General features: G+C 43.2%; 1 protein-coding gene and 1 pseudogene across 2 annotated transcripts; one reads left to right on the top strand and one right to left on the bottom strand.

Annotated features, from left to right (window-relative positions):
* Window positions 1-2,662: 2,662 nt before the first annotated feature.
* Dtd2 (D-aminoacyl-tRNA deacylase 2) lies at window positions 2,663-21,748 on the top strand. 2 transcript variants are annotated; one of them, XM_021179043.1, is made up of 4 exons: window positions 2,663-2,789; window positions 4,220-4,289; window positions 8,877-9,147; window positions 21,196-21,748. In XM_021179043.1, the coding sequence occupies exons 1-4, from the start codon at window positions 2,679-2,681 to the stop codon at window positions 21,242-21,244; spliced, it is 501 nt and encodes a 166-aa protein (XP_021034702.1). In that variant the 5' UTR covers window positions 2,663-2,678; the 3' UTR covers window positions 21,245-21,748. The 2 variants fall into 2 exon arrangements, with proteins under 2 accessions (XP_021034702.1, XP_021034701.1); XM_021179042.2 differs by lacking the exon at window positions 21,196-21,748 and having other exon boundaries at window positions 8,877-11,190.
* On the bottom strand, window positions 13,245-13,744 carry LOC110306891 (annotated as a pseudogene).
* Window positions 21,749-22,031: the final 283 nt, after the last annotated feature.

The raw sequence follows: 22,031 nt of genomic DNA, 5'->3' as shown, positions 1-22,031 counted from the left end.
CTGGGACTGAGGGGTTGGTGAGTCTGTGGTTCTTGTGAGGAACACTGTCAGTCCAAGTAGCATGCCTTCTTTTAAGATATAGAGATAGAAATTAAATATAGATTCATGTATATGTATATGATGTATGTGTATATGTATAAAAACAGTTATGCTTATTGTGTATAATTTTAGGTAAGTGTAAAATAATAAAAGCACAGCATTCCAAGGAATTCCAAAACAACATAAACTATTATTGCCCTGGATACCTCTCAAAGGCTGAAGGAAAGTCTCTTGCTGAGGACACTTTACATTTAACACAGGACTCAGACCACTCGAGCTGGATCTGACCTAAAAGCCTCCTTCCTGTGTCTAGCTTCCATGCTACCAGACAACGCTATGCAAGCTGCCAAAGGAGGGAAGCAATTTCCAGCCCCGCCCAGTAATGACACCTATGAACCACAACAAGGACCAGCAAGGCCAGAGAGCCACAAAGACACAGTAAACGGCACTCCCAAGTCAGTTGTAACCAACAGCTGTCTAATTGGGTGCAAAGCCCACTGGACAAGAGGTAAATCATGCCTGTTACTAGAACCTAGCCAAATTCCCCAGGGGTAGTGAGGTCATCGGTCTTAGAAGAGAATCTACTCCATGGCATAACTGTGCTAGCGCAACATAATTTCTAATCACATTCTAAATTGTATCCTTATATCCACGGGTAAATGTAACTATCACCACTCATTATGGAAGAGTCTCTTAACAGCCAATGAGAACTGTCACAGAGAACCACAACTGGACACAATTTGGAGATCAAAGGATTGTGGGAAGCCCGGCCCCATCTACATCACGTCACATCTATATCATAGATGCTCTTGCATCTATCACTCAAGGAACATCTCAGAAGAGGAAGCAGAAAAATTGGAAGAGTTAGAATACTAGGATGTCTGCTTGCAAAACAATCTCTCATAGAAGCGGTTGCATAAAAGAAACCTGAACAAAGGCAATAGGACATCTCAATCGAGTCTACCCCTAGACAAAGAACTGCAGGCAGCTAATGACTGTACAGAAAGAGAATTAACCTCTCCTATGAATGTCACCCAATACAAAGAGATCAGCTCTGAGGCCATACACACACAAACAGACTCAACAGGTTATATTTGTATATTTGTACATGCTTAATGTAACTATAATAATTGAAGAAAAAAGTTTATTAATGCAAGTGAGGAAAAATAAAAGAAGTTGGGAGAAGAGACTTGGGAGGGGTTGGGGAAGGAAAGTGATATAACTATATTTGAATTAAAATGTGTATAAATGAAAAATTAAAAATAATAAAAAAGGAATTGGTCGCCCCCCCCCAAATGCATTCACATAGCTTATAAACACCCTTCCACAACTATGGAATGATTTGTAGCATTTCTGATATAGGAGTCAGCACTGCTTTGAGTGGATGTGATGGTTTGTATATGCTTGGCCCAGGGAGTAGCACTATTAGGAGGTGTGACCTTGTTGGAGTAGTGTGTCACTGTGAGTGTGGGCTTAAGATCCTCATCCCAGCTGCCTGGGAGTTAGTCTTCTACTAGCAGCCTTCAGATGAAGACGTAGAACTCTCAGCTCTGCCTGCACCATGCCTGCCTAGATGCTGCCATACTCCCATCTTGATGATACTGGACCAAACCTCTGAACCTGTAAGCCAGCCCCAATTAAATGTTGCCCTTATAATACTTTCCTTGGTCATGGTGTCTATTCATAACAGTAAAACTCTAAGACTGTGGGCAAGATATATTTTGAAAGATTTCTAACTTTTAATTCAGTGGTTCTCAACTTTGCTAATGCTGCAACCCTTTAATATAGTTCCTCAGGTTGTCATAACCCCCAACCATAAAATGACTTTTTTGGGGGGGAGGGGGGAGTTGGTTTTTTCGAGACAGGGTTTCTCTGAATAGCCCTGGCTGTCCTGGAACTCACTCTGTAGACCAGTCTGGCCTCGAACTCAGAAATCTGCCTGCCTCTGCCTCCCAAGTGCTGGGATTAAAGGCCTGTGCCACCACTGCCCAGCTATAAAATGATTTTCATTGCTACTTTATCACTGTAATTTTGCTACTGTTATAAATAAAATGTAAATCTCTGTGTTTCCCAATAGTCTTAGATTCTCCCTTCGATAGATGCATCTGTCCCCCACCCACAGAGATCAATTGATCTCATTCTAGTTATGTCTTTATAATAAACATAGAATGGGCTTAACTCTGACTTACATTCTTTCCAATACCTGGAAACCTAAGCTTTCTGAAATGAAAAAGATTTCTTCAAAAGCTATGAAGCAGGTAGCGGAGCAGGATGGGGTGGGGTGGGGCAGTGGGCGGGCACACGTGTAATTCCTGCAATTGGGAGAAGGAGGCAGTTCAAGGTCAGCCTCAGCTACGTGGTTATTGTGACCAACCCCGACTCTATGAGACCCTACCTCCAAAAACAAAACTAAAAACAAGGCATTCGAGGATGAGATTAAGTTAAAGAAGAAGGGAGAGAAGGAGAAACAGAGATCTCTAAACAAAAACCCTCCGAGAGACTGCAGCTTCAAAGCTCCAAAGCAGGTCAATTCCACATCCGGGACTCCGGAGAGCCAGGCGGAGGCCCCGCCCACTTGGGGGTGGGGCCACGAACAGTGGGAGAAGCCTACCCGAGCATGCGCAGTGCGGACCCGCGCCATGGCGGACAGCGGTCGTGCGGCCCAGGCTCGTGCGCTCCTGCAGCAGTGTATGCACGCTCGCCTGCAAGTGCGCCCGGCCGATGGAGACGCCGCGGCGCAGTGGGTGGAGGTAACGTCCGGCCCTATCCGCGGAACCGTGCGGGTCTTCCTGTCATCTTTCGTGAGATGAAGAGCTTGTCCCTTTCCGTCTGCCCACCCTAGTGGGCTGCCTAGCTGTCTCTTTGGACTTGCATCTGTCTGGTGGTGGCCTGTGCCCGACTGGTTCCCTCTGCAGCTCTCAGCCTGCGGATGATCTTTCTGCCTTAGTATATTAAGTGTTGAGGTAACAGCGTAAGCCTTGCTTCTCAGAATGCTCAGGGAATCTCACCGCCAGGAGATCCCTTAGATTCCATTATCCCGCAATGCGGGGCTGCTCACCACCACCTGTAACTCCAGCTCCTTCGGATCTGATGGCCTCCTCTCGGCGGGACAGACACCTGCCGTTGTACACAGACACACAAGTGCACATAGTTAAAATTTTTTTCCCAGGTAATTCAAGTATGAGAGCAGAGCTAGCTATATTTACACAGAAAACCATTAGAACCAGAAAGATATAGCTGAAGTTAATGTTGCTAACAGTTAAATTGAGTCCCAAACATGTATAAAGCTTTGGAAGTTAAGCATGAAATATAGCTGTGTGTCTTCCCATTTATTTTTATGTAGCATTTGATAAACACCTGGGTCGTATTTACTATGAGCTCAGCGCTGTTTTAAGCAGTTTGCAGTTACTAATGCATTTAATCTTTGTGGTGGCTTCTGAATCAAGTGAGCGAAGGAAATTAACATACAATCAATTCCCTTAGTGGTAGCAATGAAGTCATTTATCACTTGTTTATTTTCTTGTAGACTATCTTACAGGAACTAGTAAGCAAATATTCAAGTCATTATGTAAAATGAGAAGGTGTATAGTCCTGATAACAACCAACCTTTTCCTATAGAACTTATCATAAATGTAATTTTCAAAGCCCAATCGTTGGGTTTTCTTCAGGCATTGACCGCGGTAACAGAAAAAGCAATTGAACAGTTCCTGGAATTTGTAAAAATAAGACAAAACCCCATGTAGAAATACCACTCTCTTTAAATGACTTAGGGGAAAATAAACAGTAACATCGGAGGACACTAGTAACACTGTTGCTTATTCAACAGCCCCATGTGGGGAAAGGAGGATCATTTGACGTTGACTAAATCAGCCTGTTACTTTCTGTGGGCCTGGCAGAGTTGGGGGAGGCTGTCTGAAAACTGCTGGCTCAGTAGAAATAAATGCAGGCATGGTTTGTAATCTTCACCCCTCTTAACTGTAGTGTAATCCCTTAAATAAGCATGGTGATTAAGACTTGGCAAAGATTATTTTGTTTCTCATAATTTATTTAGAATTCAAGACTCTCCTTATTTCCTTAGCTTTTAACCCAAGTGCTTGTAGACACTGTGGAATGCTTCCCATTGAGCTGTGTCTCTGTGGTCTCCTTCCTAACCTGAGATTCCTGTGGTCATTTCTCACAGATTCGGAGAGGATTGGTGATCTATGTGTGTTTCTTCAAGGGAGCTGACACAGACCTTCTCCCCAAAATGGGTATGTGTTTCCTCCCCTCTCCCAGCCAGCGAGCGGGGCATGAGAGTGGTGTGCTGAAACTCATTATGATGTGGAACAAGTAAAGGAGCAAAGATAGAACTGCTTATGAGCAAGGGAACCAAAATATCCAAAACCACACTGCGTTGGTCTCGGTGGGATTTTGTTTTGTTTTTAAGGGCTTGGGGTTGACCTTGTACATGTTAAGCAAGTGCTCTACACTGACCTACAGCCTCAGCTAAGAAGCACAATTTATTGTTACTCTTTCCTCTTTGTTTTGCTGTAGCGCTATAGTGCTACACATTTGAAGCCAGGGCCTAGAGCATGATGGGAAAGTGCTTCACCACTGCACTGTATCCTAAGCCCTTTTTAGCAACTGGGAATTGAACCTGGGTCCCCTGGAGGAACAGCAGCAGCTCTTCAGTGCTGAAGCATGAGCCCAAACTGTGCCGCTGTGTTAATAATGCTGCTTATTGTGAATTTTAAAGAAAGTGCACATGATGGGACTCTTGTAAAACATCGCAGTATTGCAAGTGGCTTATAGACTGCTTTAGAAGATAGACACATAAGCCCTCGTGTACAGCACAGTTCTGCCCAGAGTACAGAAGGTTGTGAGAGTACAGTGGCCATGGAGATCCACTTTCTTTATCACGCTCACCGTGTGTGTGTGTGTGTGTGTGTGTGTGTGTGTGTGTGTGCATTTTATAAAATGGTAGATTTTATAGGCATTTATCATACACTTGACTTTCTTTACTTCCTATTACCCTCTCTTGTTCCTCTCACGCCACCATGGTCCCTTCCCTCTTAAGAGCACCCCTAATGGGCCATAGAGGACAATGTATTACTGCATCTGTGTCCAATCACATCTGGACCATTCATGCTTATATCACTGATAGAGGAGAATTTATAGCAACCATTTGCATAGGGTTTTGTATAAAAATATATAGTTCTCCTAATTCCTGAACTAAAATTAGTGTTAATACCCAAAATTAGGTAAAATAAACCCATAAAGCCATACATCCTCTGAGGACAGAGGAAACAGTAAATGCGCAAGGATCACAGAAGAATAACTAACCTGTGACAGCTTTCCAGGATCGTATGCAGTCCATGGCCCTGCACAGTCCTTATGGTAGATAATTCCATAGGTTCAGACATACTGAATCATCATAGTTAAAAGGTAGTATTTGATTCAAAACTTAAGCTCAGGGAAAAGAAACTAAAGTAATGGAATTATTCCTAAGCCTGGAGGTGGCCTATACGCTCCTCATTAGTAAAATATAGCACATATTGGTTAGATTAATACAAAATTTAAGCTAACCACAGTTGCATGTACCTATAGTTCCAGCTACTCATGAGGCTGAGGCAGGGAATGCCTTGATCCTAGGATTGGATCAGCCTGAACAAGAAAGCAAGGCATGCCACAGAGAAAAGCAACGCAGATGGATAGTCAGAGCTCATAGAAATTAACCTGGCCAAGAGCAGTAATGAAAGTGAAACTCGTGGGCAGAGAGCGCATTCATGACACCTTAGCCAAAAGTCAACTAACAGAGGAAATTCCATGCTTATCTTCCAAACTTTGCTGACAACTTTGTCAAAGCATGAGAACAATACTTAAGAAAGCACTGTGTGATAGGTAACCAATGGTTTGAAATTTGATTCTAGTGGATAATAAGGAGCCTTTGAAGGCTTGAGAAAATGAAATAAAGCCCCTCTGTTAGAGAGGTATTTCTGAGCTCCTGTTATTGAGGTGGTCGACATTCTGCTTGTTTTCCTAAATTAGTAACTTACCCTGATCATCTTTGCTGCCCACAGGAATGTAATAAGACTCTTCAAGTACAAAAATAAAATGTAGGTCATCTGTAGCCAGGAAGTGGTAGCTCATACCTTTAATCCCAGCACTGGAGAGGCAGAGGCAGGCGGATCTCTGAGTCAGAGGTCAGCCTGGTCTACACAGTAAGTCAGGGATACACAGAGAAACCCTGTCTCAAAAAAAAACAAAAAACAAAAACAAAGATTGACTTCGCAAAGCTGTGTTATGGTCTTAATGTCTCAATCATAGTGAGGTAAGATAAACCCATGAAACCCAATCTGCAGGTTGTTTCTTAGTGACTAAGCCTGTGTGCTTCTGTCTTTTTCTTTATGAGGTCACTCTAAATACATGTGTAAGATTGTGGTGAATTAAAACACAGGGGACTCTACCTTAAGACTGTTAATGACTAGTTTAACAAGTTTATCATTCTCAATAAAGGACTTACATGGCTAAGGGTCACATTCAGCAGAGTAAAGTACAAGCAAAATAACCGTTTATTGTGGAGAGGTTAGTTTGTACGTCCCTCTGTCCAGAAGTGAGCCAGTCTGAGGAGGTTCTCTTAAAGCCTGCCTCACACCTGCTCATGGGGTCAGACCTCTCCAGCCAAGCCTTACGTACATTAGGAGTATAATCGGTTATGTCCATGAAGTCTGAAACATCATAGCTAAAACAGAAATGTGTAGAATCTTCCTCAGTTCATCTTCATTATAATTGTACTAAGATCAAGGATCTGTCAAAGCTTGATTTCATGTCTGTGCTGTTGGAGGTATTTGATTAATAACCTGTCTTACAATTTTTAAGTTTCTGCCACATTATTGATTATTCAACTTGCTTCTATTTCTCTTTGTACAGTTTTTACTTGTACATGTCCATATGTGAGCTCTCAGTTCCAGCCAGTAGAGGGAGGTATATGAAAGTCTATGAGTATTACTGCTCATTGCCAGTAATCCAGAATTGCTAATTTAGGAGTGTGGGGCCTGGGTAGCTAAATAGTGATTCCATTGGAATGAAGTGTTCGGGAGACTTCCTGTTTCCTGAGATTAGTCGGTGGGGCTGCTGGCTGACGGTACCTGTTCACAACGGAGAATTACAAAGGTGTTTAAAGAGAAATGTTAAGTTAATAAAAAGCAATAGGGCTTTTTGTACCATAGGTTAGGAACCAACCGATTTTTGCCAGGTTAAGTGCATGACTTGTGGAGTAGGAAACCATACCAAGTGTTTACTGATGTTTACTGCAGGACATGCAGTAGCTGAAATCAACCGAACTAGAAAGCATGCCTTTAAAATTAGGAAAATAAAAAAAATCTATGTAGCCATGGCTGAGCTGGAGCTCACAGAGGTCTGTCTGCCTCAACCTGCCGTCCTGAGACTATAAGGTTTATAGAATTTCTTTGCTGCTTGTTCTGTTCTTCATAAGAAGAATTCATTTTTCCCTTTGTAGAGGGAGTGGGGACCTGAGTGTAGATATAGGCATCTCGGTTTATACCTTGAAATGGTTAATGTTGAAATAGTCTAGGTTTCTAGGTACACATAGATGTGTATGGTAATTTAGATAAATAGTCTTATTATGCTTATAAAAATATTGCCATGGGGTTTTTTGTTTTGGATTTGAGAGGAGTATTTATGTGTATGGCTGTTATGCCTGTCTGTGTACCGTGTACAAATGTTGCCCAAAGAGGCCATAAGAGGGCATCAGGTCCTCTGGTACTGGAGCCAGAGACGGTTGTTAGCGGTCATGTGAATGCTTGGAACCAATCTCCATCCTCGAGAAGAGTAGTAAGTACTTTCAATATCCACGGCTTCTCTCCAGCCTCCCATTTACATATCTATCTACCTATACTTACTCATGTACACATACATATCCATATACACAGAAGCTGACATTCTCATCTCTAATAACAGATTTCACCTTTACATTTTCCCAATAGGCCTTATTTATAAAATGTTAGTCCATGTTAATTTGCCTTAAATTGTGAAATTACAAAATCACTGGTTTATAGTGGAATTGAACCAATGGGTTTGTTTAAGAAGTGAAAAGAGCAGAGAAACAAACATCCATGCGTCCCCACAGGCAACAGTGTCTGAGGTTCCAGTGTACGGCTACTCCTTTGAATGTAGGTCTTCTGGGATGAACTTTATGTGGTTGCACCTCGCTGCCAGGTCAGATTTGAAGCACCCTGGTATTTTCTGTATAGCATTCAGAATGTTCTGTATATTTTGGTCTTAGGCAGTGTCTTAGTCAGGGTTTCTATTCCTGCACAAACATCATGACCAAGAATCAAGTTGGGGAGGAAAGGGTTTATTCGGCTTACACTTCCATACTGCTGTTCATCACCAAGGAAGTCAGGACTGGAACTCAAGCAGGGCAGGAAGCAGAAGCTGATGCAGAGGCCATGGAGGGATGTTCCTTACTGGTTTGCTTCCCCTGGCTTGCTCAGCCTGCTCTCTTATAGAACCAAGACTACCAGCCCAGAGATGGTCCCTCCCACAAGGGGCCTTTCTCCCTTGATCACTAATTGAGAAAATGCCTTACAGCTGGATCTCATGGAGGCATTTCCTCAACTGAAACTCCTTTTTATGTAATAACTCCAGCTGTGTCAAGTTTACACAAAACTAGCCAGTACAGGCAGTGTTGTTTAGTGAAGCCCTTTTTAACATCTACAGCCTGGGGTTGAAAACTAGGTTTGGAATATGAAACTTGATAACCAACTAAAAGATTGATGGTTTTCTTCATGTTTATTTATCACTTCAAAAATGCTTCACTTCTTTTCTTTACGCAGTTAATACGCTGTTAAATGTGAAGTTAAGCGAAACGGAAACCGGCAAGCACGTCTCAATCCTCGATCTGCCTGGCGATGTTCTGATCATCCCGCAAGCCACCCTCGGGGGCAGGGTGAAAGGGCGGAACATGCAGTACCACTCTAACTCTGGAAAGGAGGAGGGCTCAGAACTGTACTCCCAGTTTGTGAGTCTGTGTGAACAAGCCGTGGCCAACAACACCAAGAGTGTAGAAGCGAGGGTTGCGGTGGCCCACGGCACGTACGGGAACAGGCAAGTGTTAAAGCTGGACACCAATGGACCATACACGCACCTCATTGAGTTTTGAAGAATTCCGTTCCACACCGCTTCCTGTATAAAAAGACCTGGACTTTTAATTCCAGTGCTCAGGGGACAGACGCAAGCAGATTTCAGTGAGGTGGGGACCAGCCTGGTCTATGTATCGAGTTCTAGGACAGCCAGGACTACACAGTGAAACTCTGACTCCAAAAACAAAAAGTTAAGTATTTATGCCGGGCATAGTAGTGCACATGCCTTTAATTCCAGCACTTGAGAGGCAGAGGCTGGAGGATCTCTGTGAGTTTGAGGACAGCCTGGTCCACAGTGTGAGTTCTAGGACAGGCAGAGCTACACGTGAGCCCCTGTCTTGAAAAAACAAAACTACATAAATAAATAAATAAATAAATACTAAAACTTTAAGATACTTTTCAAAGTGAAGAATAAATGAGCAGAACTAGACGTCCGAGTAGCTGCTGGTGTCTCCTGGTGTCTCAGGATGTCTTAGTCGGTGATTGGATGCTTTAGATTCCAATTGCTCACACACCCCAAAATCCCTTATTTTTTTTATAGCTTTCCTACTGTTCTATTTTGAAACTTAAGAATCAATAACTTGAGCTCATTGTCCTTAGCTTTTGTTTTATTGATTCACAATACAGTTGTTGAAATGTAATAAACTATTCATAAGCTTAGAAACTCCATTTTTTCTTAAAGCTTCTCCAAGGACATGTATATGCCTTTCAAAAAAGACTACATTACTTCCTTTAAATCGCTTTGACTTTATGCTCAGGTGAAATGCTGACTCACAGCCCCAGATATGGCTCAAGCAATTCTCCTTACAGAAATTGCCTGAGATACTTGAGGAGAATGGCAGTGCAAGAGCGAGGAGGGTTGTTCCTTAGAAATGATGGCAGATAGGGAAGAAACAGGAAAGAGTAGGCTGGGACTAACTTCGGTTTAGCTTTCAGCTTACACACATGCTTTACCTTCAGAGCTCTAATGAGGACAGCACTGTAAGAAGCAAGACAAGTCATTTCTGCACGCCATCCTATTCAGCAGACTCATCTCTGTCCTCTAACGTGAGACCTGTTGAAATTAACCTTGATGAAAGGTCTGCTTCTCTCCTTGCCAATAATTGCTTTATCTACTAAACTAGGCACAAGCTGAATTGCCCCTAACGTGGATGCCTAGAGGCTCCCCTGGAGCTGGCGTTACAGGTGGTTGTGTCTGATGTGGGTGCCAGGAATCCAACTGAGGCCCAATTAAGTAAGCAGTGCTTGCTCCTAACCACCCAGCCATCTCTCCACCACCCAGAAGTGTCTTTTAATCTTTCAATTTCGAAACTGGGAACCACTTGTAGAAAATACTCTATGAAAGGTGGAACATGCACTTTTGATGTCTTGAACACATTCCTATAAAGTAAAATGGGGGAACTGGAGAGGTGGGTCAGTGGTTCCGTGAATGTTACTCTTAAAGGAGAGGCGTTCAGCTCTCAGCACCAACATCAGGCAATTGACAGCATCCTGTTGCTCCAGCTCCAGGTCTGTACCACACACACACACACGCATATGTGCTTGCTTTTTTTTTTTTTTTTTTTTTTTTTTTGATCTTAAAAAAATCAGCATGAATCACACCTTTATCCTCCCTCCATTGCTTCATGTTATAAAAGAAGGCATGCTGTCACAGAGGCTGCCCGTCAGGGGGAGGAGCCATACATCAGACCCTGTGTAGTATCTTCCCTAAACATAAGCAGCAGCAGCCCTGAGTTGGGGGTGGGACAATAGGATTGGCTCCCTAAATTACAGCCCTACATTCTGCATAGCACTGTCATATGTCTGCTAAACTCAGGGACCCTACTCTCTAACTAAGGTCAGAGACCTCTCCCCTCCTCTCTAAGGTCCAGAAATGTCGGAATTCCCTTTGTTCTGCTGGTCCCTGTTGGGTCTCTCAGCCCAGCCTCCCCCATTGTGAATGGCAGCTTTACTAAAGGTATTTCACCAGAAAGGAAAAAAAAAAAAAGACATACCATTTATGAATAAATCTATGCTAATGATTTTTGGCTCTATGGTGAAGGAATAAACATTATTGAATATCAATATCAAATACTACAGCACTCTATGCCACTTGTCTTGGAGAATAACAACCTCGCTGCTGTTACAAGAGGAAATGTCTGCTTTTCACTCTCAGTGACCAGCATTGCAGAGGACCTCATAGATGATTTACTTATATAACAAAAACACTTGCCAGAATTGCAGTGTATTTACAAGTCAGGCAAGCACTGGAGATGGTTTAACTTGGTAGCCCAGTTGGTTTGTTTGGGTCCTGCACGCCCACCTTCTTGTAAAGCCCGTAGCAGCCTAGTTTCTTCACCTGCACGTACTATGCTCACACCCCCCTCTCCAAACAACCCATAGAGCCACCCCAGAATGCCCTCCAACCGCCTCTTGCATCAGCCTGCCATACTCCCGGATCTGGACAATAACATTAGTTTCTTCCACCCCCAGTAAATTAAATTTAGATGGTTTCTAGCCCATGTTATCTTCAAAGGATCAGAGTAGGAAGAATAGGGTCTAACCTGAGCTAATTGTGGGTGTATATCCAGTGAGACAAAACTGCTCTGTAGTAAGCTTTTAAAGAGATTCCACTATTTACCAACTTCTGCCTATGCATAATTGGGCATACAGATGATTAAAGTCCAATGTATTATTGGAAGGGATAGGAATAGTAGGAAAAATAAATGTATGACTTGTCTGTCAAAGTAAAAACCACCCAGATTGCTCCCCCTAATAGCTAATCCCCCACTCTTGAACCCCATAAAAAGAATCCTCAAGCAAGTCCAACATATTAATTTTATTTACTTATTTATGAGATTTTTTTAAAATGTATATGGGTGTATTGCCTGTAGTATGTCTGTATACCATATGCATGCCTCAAGAAGTAGAATTATAGACAATTATTAGCTGGCTGTTAGCTACCATGTGGGTGACTTGGGAACTCAACCCAAGTCCTCTAGAAGAGAGCCAGTGAGCCCCTCTGCAGCCCTAAGACCTATAGTTGTTTAGTTTACTGAATAAGAGGAGTTTCTGAAGGGGAAGGGTTACTAGAAAGTTTACTTTTCATTCTGAACAGGGACCTTGATAGTGACTTTAAATACATGCTCATTCTGATGACTCCTACCTTCTTGGCAAGCTGTCTCCAAGGCTGTATTTCTAGAACATGTCTTTATCTAAAGTACTACAGGGTTAGAAGTTGTTGTAACCTTTTATCTTCAGGACAAAGTCTACACACTAGAGGTTGGAATCAAGGCTTTAAATACAGTCAGCCAACTGTAGTGAGTTCTGACCAAGAGTAAATTTCTAACATGAAACTATTCTCTTGTGATAACGGTATGGTTGTTATCCTCCAAGACAAGTGGCATAGAATCCTGTACTATTTGATATTGATATTTGGTAACTTATTCTTATCTGTGGAGCCAACAGATCATTAATGTGGACACTATTCATAAGTCAGAACCTTAGGAAATAATTTTCAAAGAAAGAGCAAAGTCCAAGAGGCCAAAAACTCTACAGGAAGCAGAGAAATAGAAAGACAAGAAACATTGTTGAGCAAAGGAGCTTTTCAATAAACAAGAGGCCAGCAAGATGGCTCAGGGGGTAAAGGTACCTGCTATTAAGCTTAACGATCTGAGTTCAATTCCTGGGACCCATGTTGCAGGAAAGAACAAACTGCCAGAAGTTGTCCTCTGACCTCCACACATACACACAGTGTGACAGTGTCACAAGTCAGTCAATAAATAAAATATGAAAAACAATTACAAATGCTAAAGAAAAACAGGTCAGAGGAGAATCCTGCAAACCTAAGCTATGAGTTTTCAGACAGGTTCTATCTTAATTACTTTTCTGTTGCTGTGAGGAGACACCGTGACCAAAAGAATTTATAAAATAAAGGTTTATTGGGGGCTTTTTTTTTTTTTTTAACAGATCTTCCCTCGAGTCTACTTGTAAAAACAGCATAGGACACTGGTCATCTGCAAATAGTGTGTGTGTAGGTGTATCACAGCAGTCCATCTGTCTTCACATTGGCAGGAACCTTTTCTATGGGGCCTTCACAGAGGCCTGGGCACCTTTGGGAGCCTGGGCTGGAGCTGAAGCCTGGCCTTAGCTGGAGCTTTAGCCCCTGCCTTGGTTTGAATCTTAGGCTTTGGTTGGCAAAGCCTCTGACCCTTGGCCACGTAGCTTCGAATCTGCTTCCCAAGGTTGGGGTGAGTGATGAAAGCCAGCTGAGTTTGTGGCTGGGGCCTTTTGGCATCTTGGGCTTGATGGCCTGAGGCTTCACCAGGGCCTTGATTGCCTCTGTGTGCACACTCACTGCCTTTGCATTGTTGGCCTGTACCTTCTTCAGGCCTTTCCTGCTCTGCTTCTTGGCAAAGCGCATGCTCCTCAGGAACTTGGGGTCAACCCCCTTAAGAGATTCATATCTTTGCGGCCAGGGTTTCTTGATGCCATTTCTGTGCCATTTGCAGGACTGGTTGTGTGTGGTGTGGTTCTTGGACTTGGCCATGTCTGCATGGTAACCCGTGGCTCCCGCAGCGTCTGGGACCAGAAGAGAAAGTACTGGGGGCTTTTGTTAGAGCTTCAGAGGATTATTCCATGACCATCCAGTGGGAGCACAGCAGGAGGCAGGCATGCAAGCGTAGTGCTGGAGCTGGAGCTGAGAGCTCACATACTGAGACTGTAACCATGAGAAGGAGAGAGCCAACTAGAAGGGCATGAGGTTTTAAAACCTCAGAGCCACCCTCAGTGACACACCTCCTCCAACAAGGTCCCACCTCCTAATCCTTCCCAAACAGTTGCACCCACTGGGGTTCAAGCATCTCATGTATATGAGTCTGTGGGGCCATTCCTATTCAAGCCACCACTCGGTCTTTCAACAGTCGGGATTCTCACATTTTATAGAAGGCACTATGTCAGCCTGTGCCAGACTCACCAAGGGAAGCTCTTAAAGGGCAGTTCTAAATCACGATCTCAGAAGCCTAACTCTCTCTAGTCATCAGTCCTCCTGCCGAGTGACTCTTGCATGCATCAGAATCCCAGACCCATCACTGAGAACCAAGTCCACACTTCTAAGGCTGGTATCAAGGGATTTCGTGTTGGTTTCTTACAATTATTTATAGTGGAGAGATTCACAGCACAAAGCCAGTGTGGAGGTCAGAGGACATCTTGCAGGGATTGGTTCTTTCCTTCCATCATGTAGGTACCAGGGATTGAACTCAGGCCTGGCAGCAAGGACCTTTACCCATTGAACTACTTTACCTGCCCAGGTCTTTTGTAATTCGACTCCTCGGAGCTTTGGTATGAGCCTAGCAGCATTTTTCAGGTTACACCCTTACTTCATTGCCCTCTTTTCTCTTCTAAATCCATCATCATTTTGCTCTGTAGCTTCAGGCAATCTCTTCCATCCCCACAGGAGTGTCTCTTGCTGCCATCCTTCATGTTATAAGCATACGATTCCTGAAACCTGTAATGTGCTATGAGATTGAGTACCTTTTATCTCTGAACTGTGAGCGTATGATAACACAGAGGGACAGAATAATGGTGGGCAGGCAGTAAATACTTTATCTCCTACAGCTCTGCCCCTGCTACCATGTTTAGTGGTTCCCAGTAAGCTCTATCAGAGGCAGTGGTGTACCAGTGACCAGAACACTCTTGATTTTGGTTCTGCTATACTGTTAATGCACAGTGGGTTTCTTAGTTATGAAGGAATAAAGGTTAGAGCTCCAAGGAGCAAGTTTACTGTAGCTGCACCTTGCTTTCCTGTCCTATGTGACTCCAGAAGAGTGTTTGTACCAATGAAAGTGAGGGATGTGTCTGCATTCTGAAGGCTCACTCTAGTATCTTTCTACTGTAGTATAACTATCTGTATGGAAGCTTTGTCTATAAATAGGTGTTCAAAAAGCAAATATCCTTAAAACACAGAAGTTAAAAACCATATATTTGAGTCTTTTGTAAAATAAACTATGAAACAAAAATACATAGATTGCATTTACAAATAATGAATTTGATGCAACAAACTTTATTAGCACACACCCATCTAATCTCACAATAAAGCAATTCTGGGGTCTGCAACACAAACAGCAAATGCTGACAGGAATACCATCCTTTGGTCTCAGTATGGCTCACTTCAGCTCACTCTGTAGCCCTGGCTGGCCTGGAGCTCACTCTGTAGACCAGGCAGCCTGCCTGTGAATTCACAGATCTACTCCTCCCCGCATCTCTCGTGTGAGGTGATTAATAAAGGCATACATCACCACAATAACATGGCTTTACTCTTATTGTTTATTGAGGTTTTTTATGTTTTGTTTTATTTTAAGTTTATGAAAGCATGAAGCAGTTTGTTTCACAGGGTATCCAAGAGAGAAGGAAATTAGGTCCCCAAGCCAGGTGAGCAAGTGAGGAGAAGATACCTTGAGGACGTCAGGGACCAAGTATACAGGAGCCTGGAGATGTCTAGATATGACCAAGCTGCACAACTGGAAGATGGAGAAGATACTGGCTCTTCTAGGGTGTCCTGCCAGACTCACCCCTGACACTTGCATGACAAGCCTTAGTAACTAACAATAGAGTGGAAGAGAGATGCTAGGCTCCTTTTGAGCTCCACAGAGCCTCCTGTGGCTGCCTGGTGTGAGTGTCTGAGGGGACCGGGAAGCATCAAACTTCTGCCTATCCCACCAGAATATCTGGGAACTGGACTCTCCAGGTAGTGTTCAAGCTAGCAATAAAAGCTGGTGAGTACACTAGCCAGAGTGTGTGTGTCTCAGGCTTTAGAAGGGTAGGATAGGACTGGGCAGGCAGTTGGAGGAGAGCACTAGGCATCTAAGGTCCAAGTAAAAGACTAATCCCCAAGAGAAGGGCCCCAACTAGGCCCTTGAAAGCATCACAGTCACTGATTGTCAAGGTCTTCAGATGAGTGTTGAAGCAGGAGGTTGGTCATGTCAGAAAGGAGTTTTGCTGACAGATACTAGAAGCCTAGGCTTCAAAGGGCCTGTGTAGACAGGAATTTGGTGAGAGAAGAGGGAGTCATAACAACATGGAGTCAGGAAGGGGTCAGAAAAAAAGGAGGTGACAGAAGGAAGTCAGTCTGTACCCTAAAGCCCTGGATAATACAAGAATGGACTTCAAGAGCAGGGCAAAGGTGCTGCATGCCTTTAGGCTCAGCATGTGTGAGGGAGAGGCATACAGATCTGTCTAGTTCAAGATCAGCCTGGTCTACAAAGTTCCAGGCAAGCCATGGTTACATAGTAAGACCCTAGCTCAAATACAGGTGGGACACTTTAAGTACAGGTCAAGTACATCATGAGCAGAGAAAATCCACAGAGGTGATATCACTAAAGTAACATGGCTGCTTCCCAGGAACTGAGAGGAGCAGTCTGGCTAGATGACCGCAGATGTCCAGGCCTGGATTCTCCAAATGTGTACTATAATCTTTTCTGTCTCTCCTCGAAGGTTGTGCTTGCTAACCATAGAACAGGACAGCATCGTTCTGGGTGGCATGATATGACCCATCAGTTGAGTAGGACAGATTGGGAAGGTCCAGGCCAGCTTGAACTTCTCTTTCAGCCACTGGCTTCTGTCACTGATGGGAGTACACCCCTCCTCTGTGGTACATCTCATAGTTACAGGCTGTATTCCAGGAGTGGGCTGAGGCAGCCCCCAAATGTCCCAGAAATCTGGTGTCACAGGCATGGTACTAGTGCTGTGGATTGAATCTACCCTTTACAAGATTTTTCAATATGGCTTAATTATTTATATGGTGTTAGTGAGTATTTACTCTGAAGAAGCTTAATAAAATGTGACCTATTTAGCCTTTACCCTGAAAACAAAAAGAACTTATATATTGCATCCTATGTAACAGCATTTGAGAACATGCCTGTAGTTTTAAAATTGTGAAGTTGATTTTTTGGGTTTTCTGGATTTAGGGTTTTTTTTGTTTTGTTTTTGCTGTTTGTTTGGTTTGGTTTTTTGTTGTTTTGGAGAAGTTTCTTTTTAAGGATGTGTCTGACAATACTACAAATGTTGAGGTACTATTTATTTGAGCTTTGTATGACTGAATAGACTATGGCTCACTTCCTCTTTCTGACCCTCTTTTTATCTATTTTGAAGTCCTGATATAAGCTTCTTTGTAAGAAAATAAAATCATCCTCAAAGCTTAACTTCTTCAGTGCCTAATCATAATCAGATAACTGCCGGGGCTTCTCTCCCTTTCTATCATCTGAACTACACCATGAACAGTTTCTTTTCAATCGTAGTCACAGTCTGAATCTTCCAGTCAGCAGTGGAGCTGAGGGCTGTGTGGAATGGTTTCAGACATGATCCTTAACTGTACGACTTTCTTCGGTTAGGTAGACACAAACATGCACAGGATAGTATACGGTCTGTGATGTCTCGGCGAGGCCATCTATGGAATGTAAAATAGCAGAATACTTCTCACTTTGGTGGTAAAAAGGCATGTAGTCCATCAAGATGGCAGGTAGAGGCATTTGCTACAGAAACCTGGGGACCTGAGTTTGATTTCTTCGACCCACATAAAAGTGAAAGCAAAGAAACAACTTGACATAGTTGCCCTCTGACCTCCACATGTGTATTATGGCATGAGTGCACACACAAATACAATATAATAAAAAAAATTTTAAGTCATGACAACCTGGCCAACCTTTGAAGAATGAAAAGGTCTTTCATCAGTACTAGGGATGAAAATGGAGTTTGAAGCTTTAGACTAACAGGTAGTAAGAGACCACCAGAGACTCTGAAAGCAATGACATGATTAGGAACGGTGTCAGAGGCTGGCTCTGGGAAAAGTTCTCGCTGTGCAAGTATGAAGATCTGAGTTCAGATCACCAGCACCCACATAAAGAACAGTGGGAAAAGAAAGAGAACAACAAAAAAAAAGAACAAAAAACAAAAATAAAAAATAAAAATAAAAAAGAAAGAACAGTGGCTGCAGCATGTATAACCCAGAACTAGCGGGGTGGGAACAAGTGGGCCTGTGAGGCTTGCTGGGCTGTCAGACAAGGTTCAGTGATAGATCCTGCCTTAAAAATAAGATAGAGATGTACCCAGCAGTGGTAGCAAGGCATGCCTCTAATCTCAGTACTTGGGAGGCAGAAGCAGGTAGATCTCTGAATTTGAAGTCAGCCTGGTCTATAGCAAGTTCCAGGACAGCCAAGACTATACAGGGAAACCTTGTCTTGAAAAACCAAAAAAGAAAAATAAAGTAGAGAGGCAATTGAGGATAACATCTTGATATTGCCCTCTCTAGCCTCCGTGTGTGCCTGCATGGTGAATGCTCATACACATACTTCATATGTGCCTGCATGGTGAATGCTCGTACACACAAAGACTAGATGAATAAAATTTAAAAGCTTAGAAGGATTACCAGGGTTGCAGTATATAAGACTACAGAGAAAAGATAATTCAGTGGCAGTGAGACATGCTCTTTGGAGTAGTGGGACAGGAGATTAAAGCTCACTTATAATACACTGGTGGCTTTCTGTAAGCATAGTAATTGGTATAATTAGGTAGTGCCTGATATTTCAAAAATATACTCTAGAGCAGCTGGTTTATGAGACTACATAAAAAAGGATTTTAAAATCACCCTAAAATTTAATGTATGTGTTTCTGGAAAGATGGATTCATACTTTTTAATCCACTGAGTTTTGAAGTAGCTGAAAATTTACCCACATGGAAATGTGAAGCAGTGTTAATTATGAAAGGATAGGAGAAACGAAGGTAGATTTAATTACATGGTCTTCACCGACCGCCTGCTCTGACCAGTGTAAAGATGCACTCTAAAACCAGAGACACAAGTTCAGTCTCAAGGAGGTCATCACGGTCTCAGAAGGATGCCAAAACAGTTAACAGGGAATACTGGAGAAACTAGCTGTGCCAAAAGAAAAGCTAAAAACAGCACTGTCGAGATGGAAGGAGGATTGAAAACCCTGGCAAGCAAGATAATCGTGTGCTTGGGAAGGAAAGATGGGTACCCAGCCAGTGGAGCAAATATAGCAAGATGCTAACTGTAAAATCTAAATGGTAGGGATTTGAGAACTGACTACATATAATGTCTTGACTCTTCTCAGAGGCCAGGGCTCTATGCGAGCCTGCTGCCTCTGCTGCAGTTTAACAGACCCCTCAGACACCATACAATTGCTTTGTGGGAACACCTGTCTACTCAGAGGGCCTTTCTAGCTATAAAGAACAGTCCCCAGTGGAGCCCAGTACACAGATCTGTAATCCTAGCTACCAGGAAGACTGGAGCACGAAGATGGCAGAGGCAAAGGCAAGCTGGATAACTTAATGAAAACTTGTCTTGAAAAATTACAGAGCATGGCAGAGTCTGGAAAGTCAGTTCAGCGGAGGAAGGTTTGTCTGACATATGCAGGACCCTGGGCTCCACATCTAATAAAACCAGCGTATGCCAAAAAGGTCCCAAATGATAGCCAATTGAACCAAGAGCTCCTCTAGGATCGAAGTAAGGTCAGTTTACTGTCACTGGGCATCTGACCCTGAAAATAGAGCGCAGTCTTGTTCTAAGGAAACTCGTGATTTGTACAGCTTCCCAGTGCTCTATCAGAGTATGATCTGAAGGTTACCTGAATCACAAGTTCTTCAAAACCACATTAAAGTGTCAATTTCTGCATCTCACCCCTGATCTCTGAGAGCGGGGAGGAATTCATGATTTGTTGTTTTATTGAGTGCCAGGAACTAAATCTGTGGCTTTATGCACATTAGACAAAAAGCACTCTACCACTGAGCCGTCTTCCCAGCTCCTAAAGTCTACCTTTTTATAAATAGTTCTTTCATGTACTTATTTATTTGGGAGTATGTGGGTCTGGGTACCAGAGGTTTTCCACGGAGATCTCTGTCCAGGCCTGGCACAAGGGTTCGAGTGAAGGGAATCGAGTGCAAACAAGGAGACAAAGTCTCTGCCGTGCCTTCCAGATCACTCCTTAACTCAGAGCTGCTCTGAACTGAGTCAGGTCTGGCTGGGCAGATGAGAAGCAGACACTCCAGTGAGGAGTGCGGTGGGACCTCAGGTGGCTCTTCGGGAGAGATCTCTTCCCAAGTGTTACAGCTCTTGAAACAAAAGACTCAGATGAAGGAGTAGTTCTCTCGCACCTTTAATTCACTGGATAGGATTTATATACAGTTTGGTGGGTGATTCAGGGTTTGACAGCAGGTACCCCTCATTGACTTAGACTGAGAGTTTGGGGGAAACCTTATTTGCATGTGGGAAGGCTTGGTGCTGCTCCTACATGACTGATAGCCACACATCTCCTGTGGGGGGCAGTAACTTCGACAGGAACCAGGGGTCCAGGAGACATGATCAAACACCTTATGTCCCATGTAGGTGGAAATCACCACCCACTGGGTCCCACTGGGGTTCAAGACCTATGCTCGACTGGAGACCAGGCTGTCTGTGTGCAGCCCATTGCCCCACAGGAGTAGGACATGTGTATGCTATGATGTGTGTGTGGTGGTCAGAAGATAGCTTGCAGGAGATGGTGCTCTCTCCTCACGGGTTCTAGGGATCCAACTCAAGCTGTCAGAGTTGGTGGTAAACAGCTTCACCCACTTTTATACCTTGATAGGTCAGAATCTACATTTTACCAGGTACTTCGCCCTCCCAGTGTTCCTTACACAGACTCAGATGTGAGAACTGATTGTATTTGGCCACTGTCTGAACCAAGAGAGTCAAGAGCCCTCTAACTCTGGGGTCTCAGTGTCCTGTAAATGCTACAGTACTCGGTGTCTCTAGAATTCATCATAACAAGGGGAAATTATACTTGATGAATTATATGCTCCCTTTCAGTTTAACACTTTTTGTGAACTATGAAAACTGAATCATTTCTATTAGGAGTTAGTTGAACTTTAATCCAATGAACTGGGAAAAAAAGTTAAAATGTATGTTTTTCTCTTTAATTCAGCTAGTATATAAGTTACTCATCAAAATAACTTGAAACTTGTGAATGTTTGTTTGGATTTTAAGGTGGAGCCACACACAGAAGGAGTTGCAGACATTGCTCACAGCCTTTTGATGATTCATAGATCTCTGTTTCCCTGGCAAGCAACCTCACACCAGCCAAGCTCACTACAAGTGCTAGCTACCCGGCATTCCCTGTCCACTGCTGGTGACCTCATTCTCTTCTCCTTCCTCCTCTTTAAAAACAAACAAGCACAAAACATGGCTTCTCTTCTCTGGATCTTAGCAGAAGCCATGGTGAGTTTAAAACTCTGTTTATAAGTGAAAAATGAAATATCTAGGCTGGATGTGGTGCTGCATACCCTATTCATCTGAGCACTCGGGAGGCAGAGTCAGGTGAATCTCTATGAACTGGAGAATAATCTGGTCTACAAAGTAAGTTCTAGACCAGCTAAGCTAAGACTATGTAGTAAGACTGTGTCTTCAAAAAGAAGAGAAGAAGAAGGAGAAGGAGGAAGAAGAGGAGGGAAAAAATAGAAGAGGAGGAAGAGAGGAAATAATGATGATGATGATGATGTCTGATAGTTTGAAGCAATTATTAAACTTTGTGCCCTCAGCCATGTTTTCATCAGACAGTGTTTTTCTCCATTGTAAGTCAGGGCCAATTTTACTCCACATATGATTTCAGAATATTGTTTAAATTACTACTCAGAAAGATGGGGAGATCATTCATTCTATGAGGTGCTTAAGGTGCTCCATCCCTAGAACCCACCTTTAAAAAAAAAATCTAGAGCCGGGCGTGGTGGCGCCCGCCTTTAATCCCAGCACTCGGGAGGCAGAGGCAGGTGGATTTCTGAGTTCGAGGCCAGCCTGGTCTACAAAGTGAGTTCCAGGACAGCCAG

This window comes from Mus caroli, chromosome 12, assembly GCF_900094665.2.
Source record: "Mus caroli chromosome 12, CAROLI_EIJ_v1.1, whole genome shotgun sequence".
Classification (NCBI taxonomy): Eukaryota; Metazoa; Chordata; class Mammalia; order Rodentia; family Muridae; genus Mus; species Mus caroli.
This window is presented reverse-complemented; position numbering and strand designations above follow the sequence as displayed.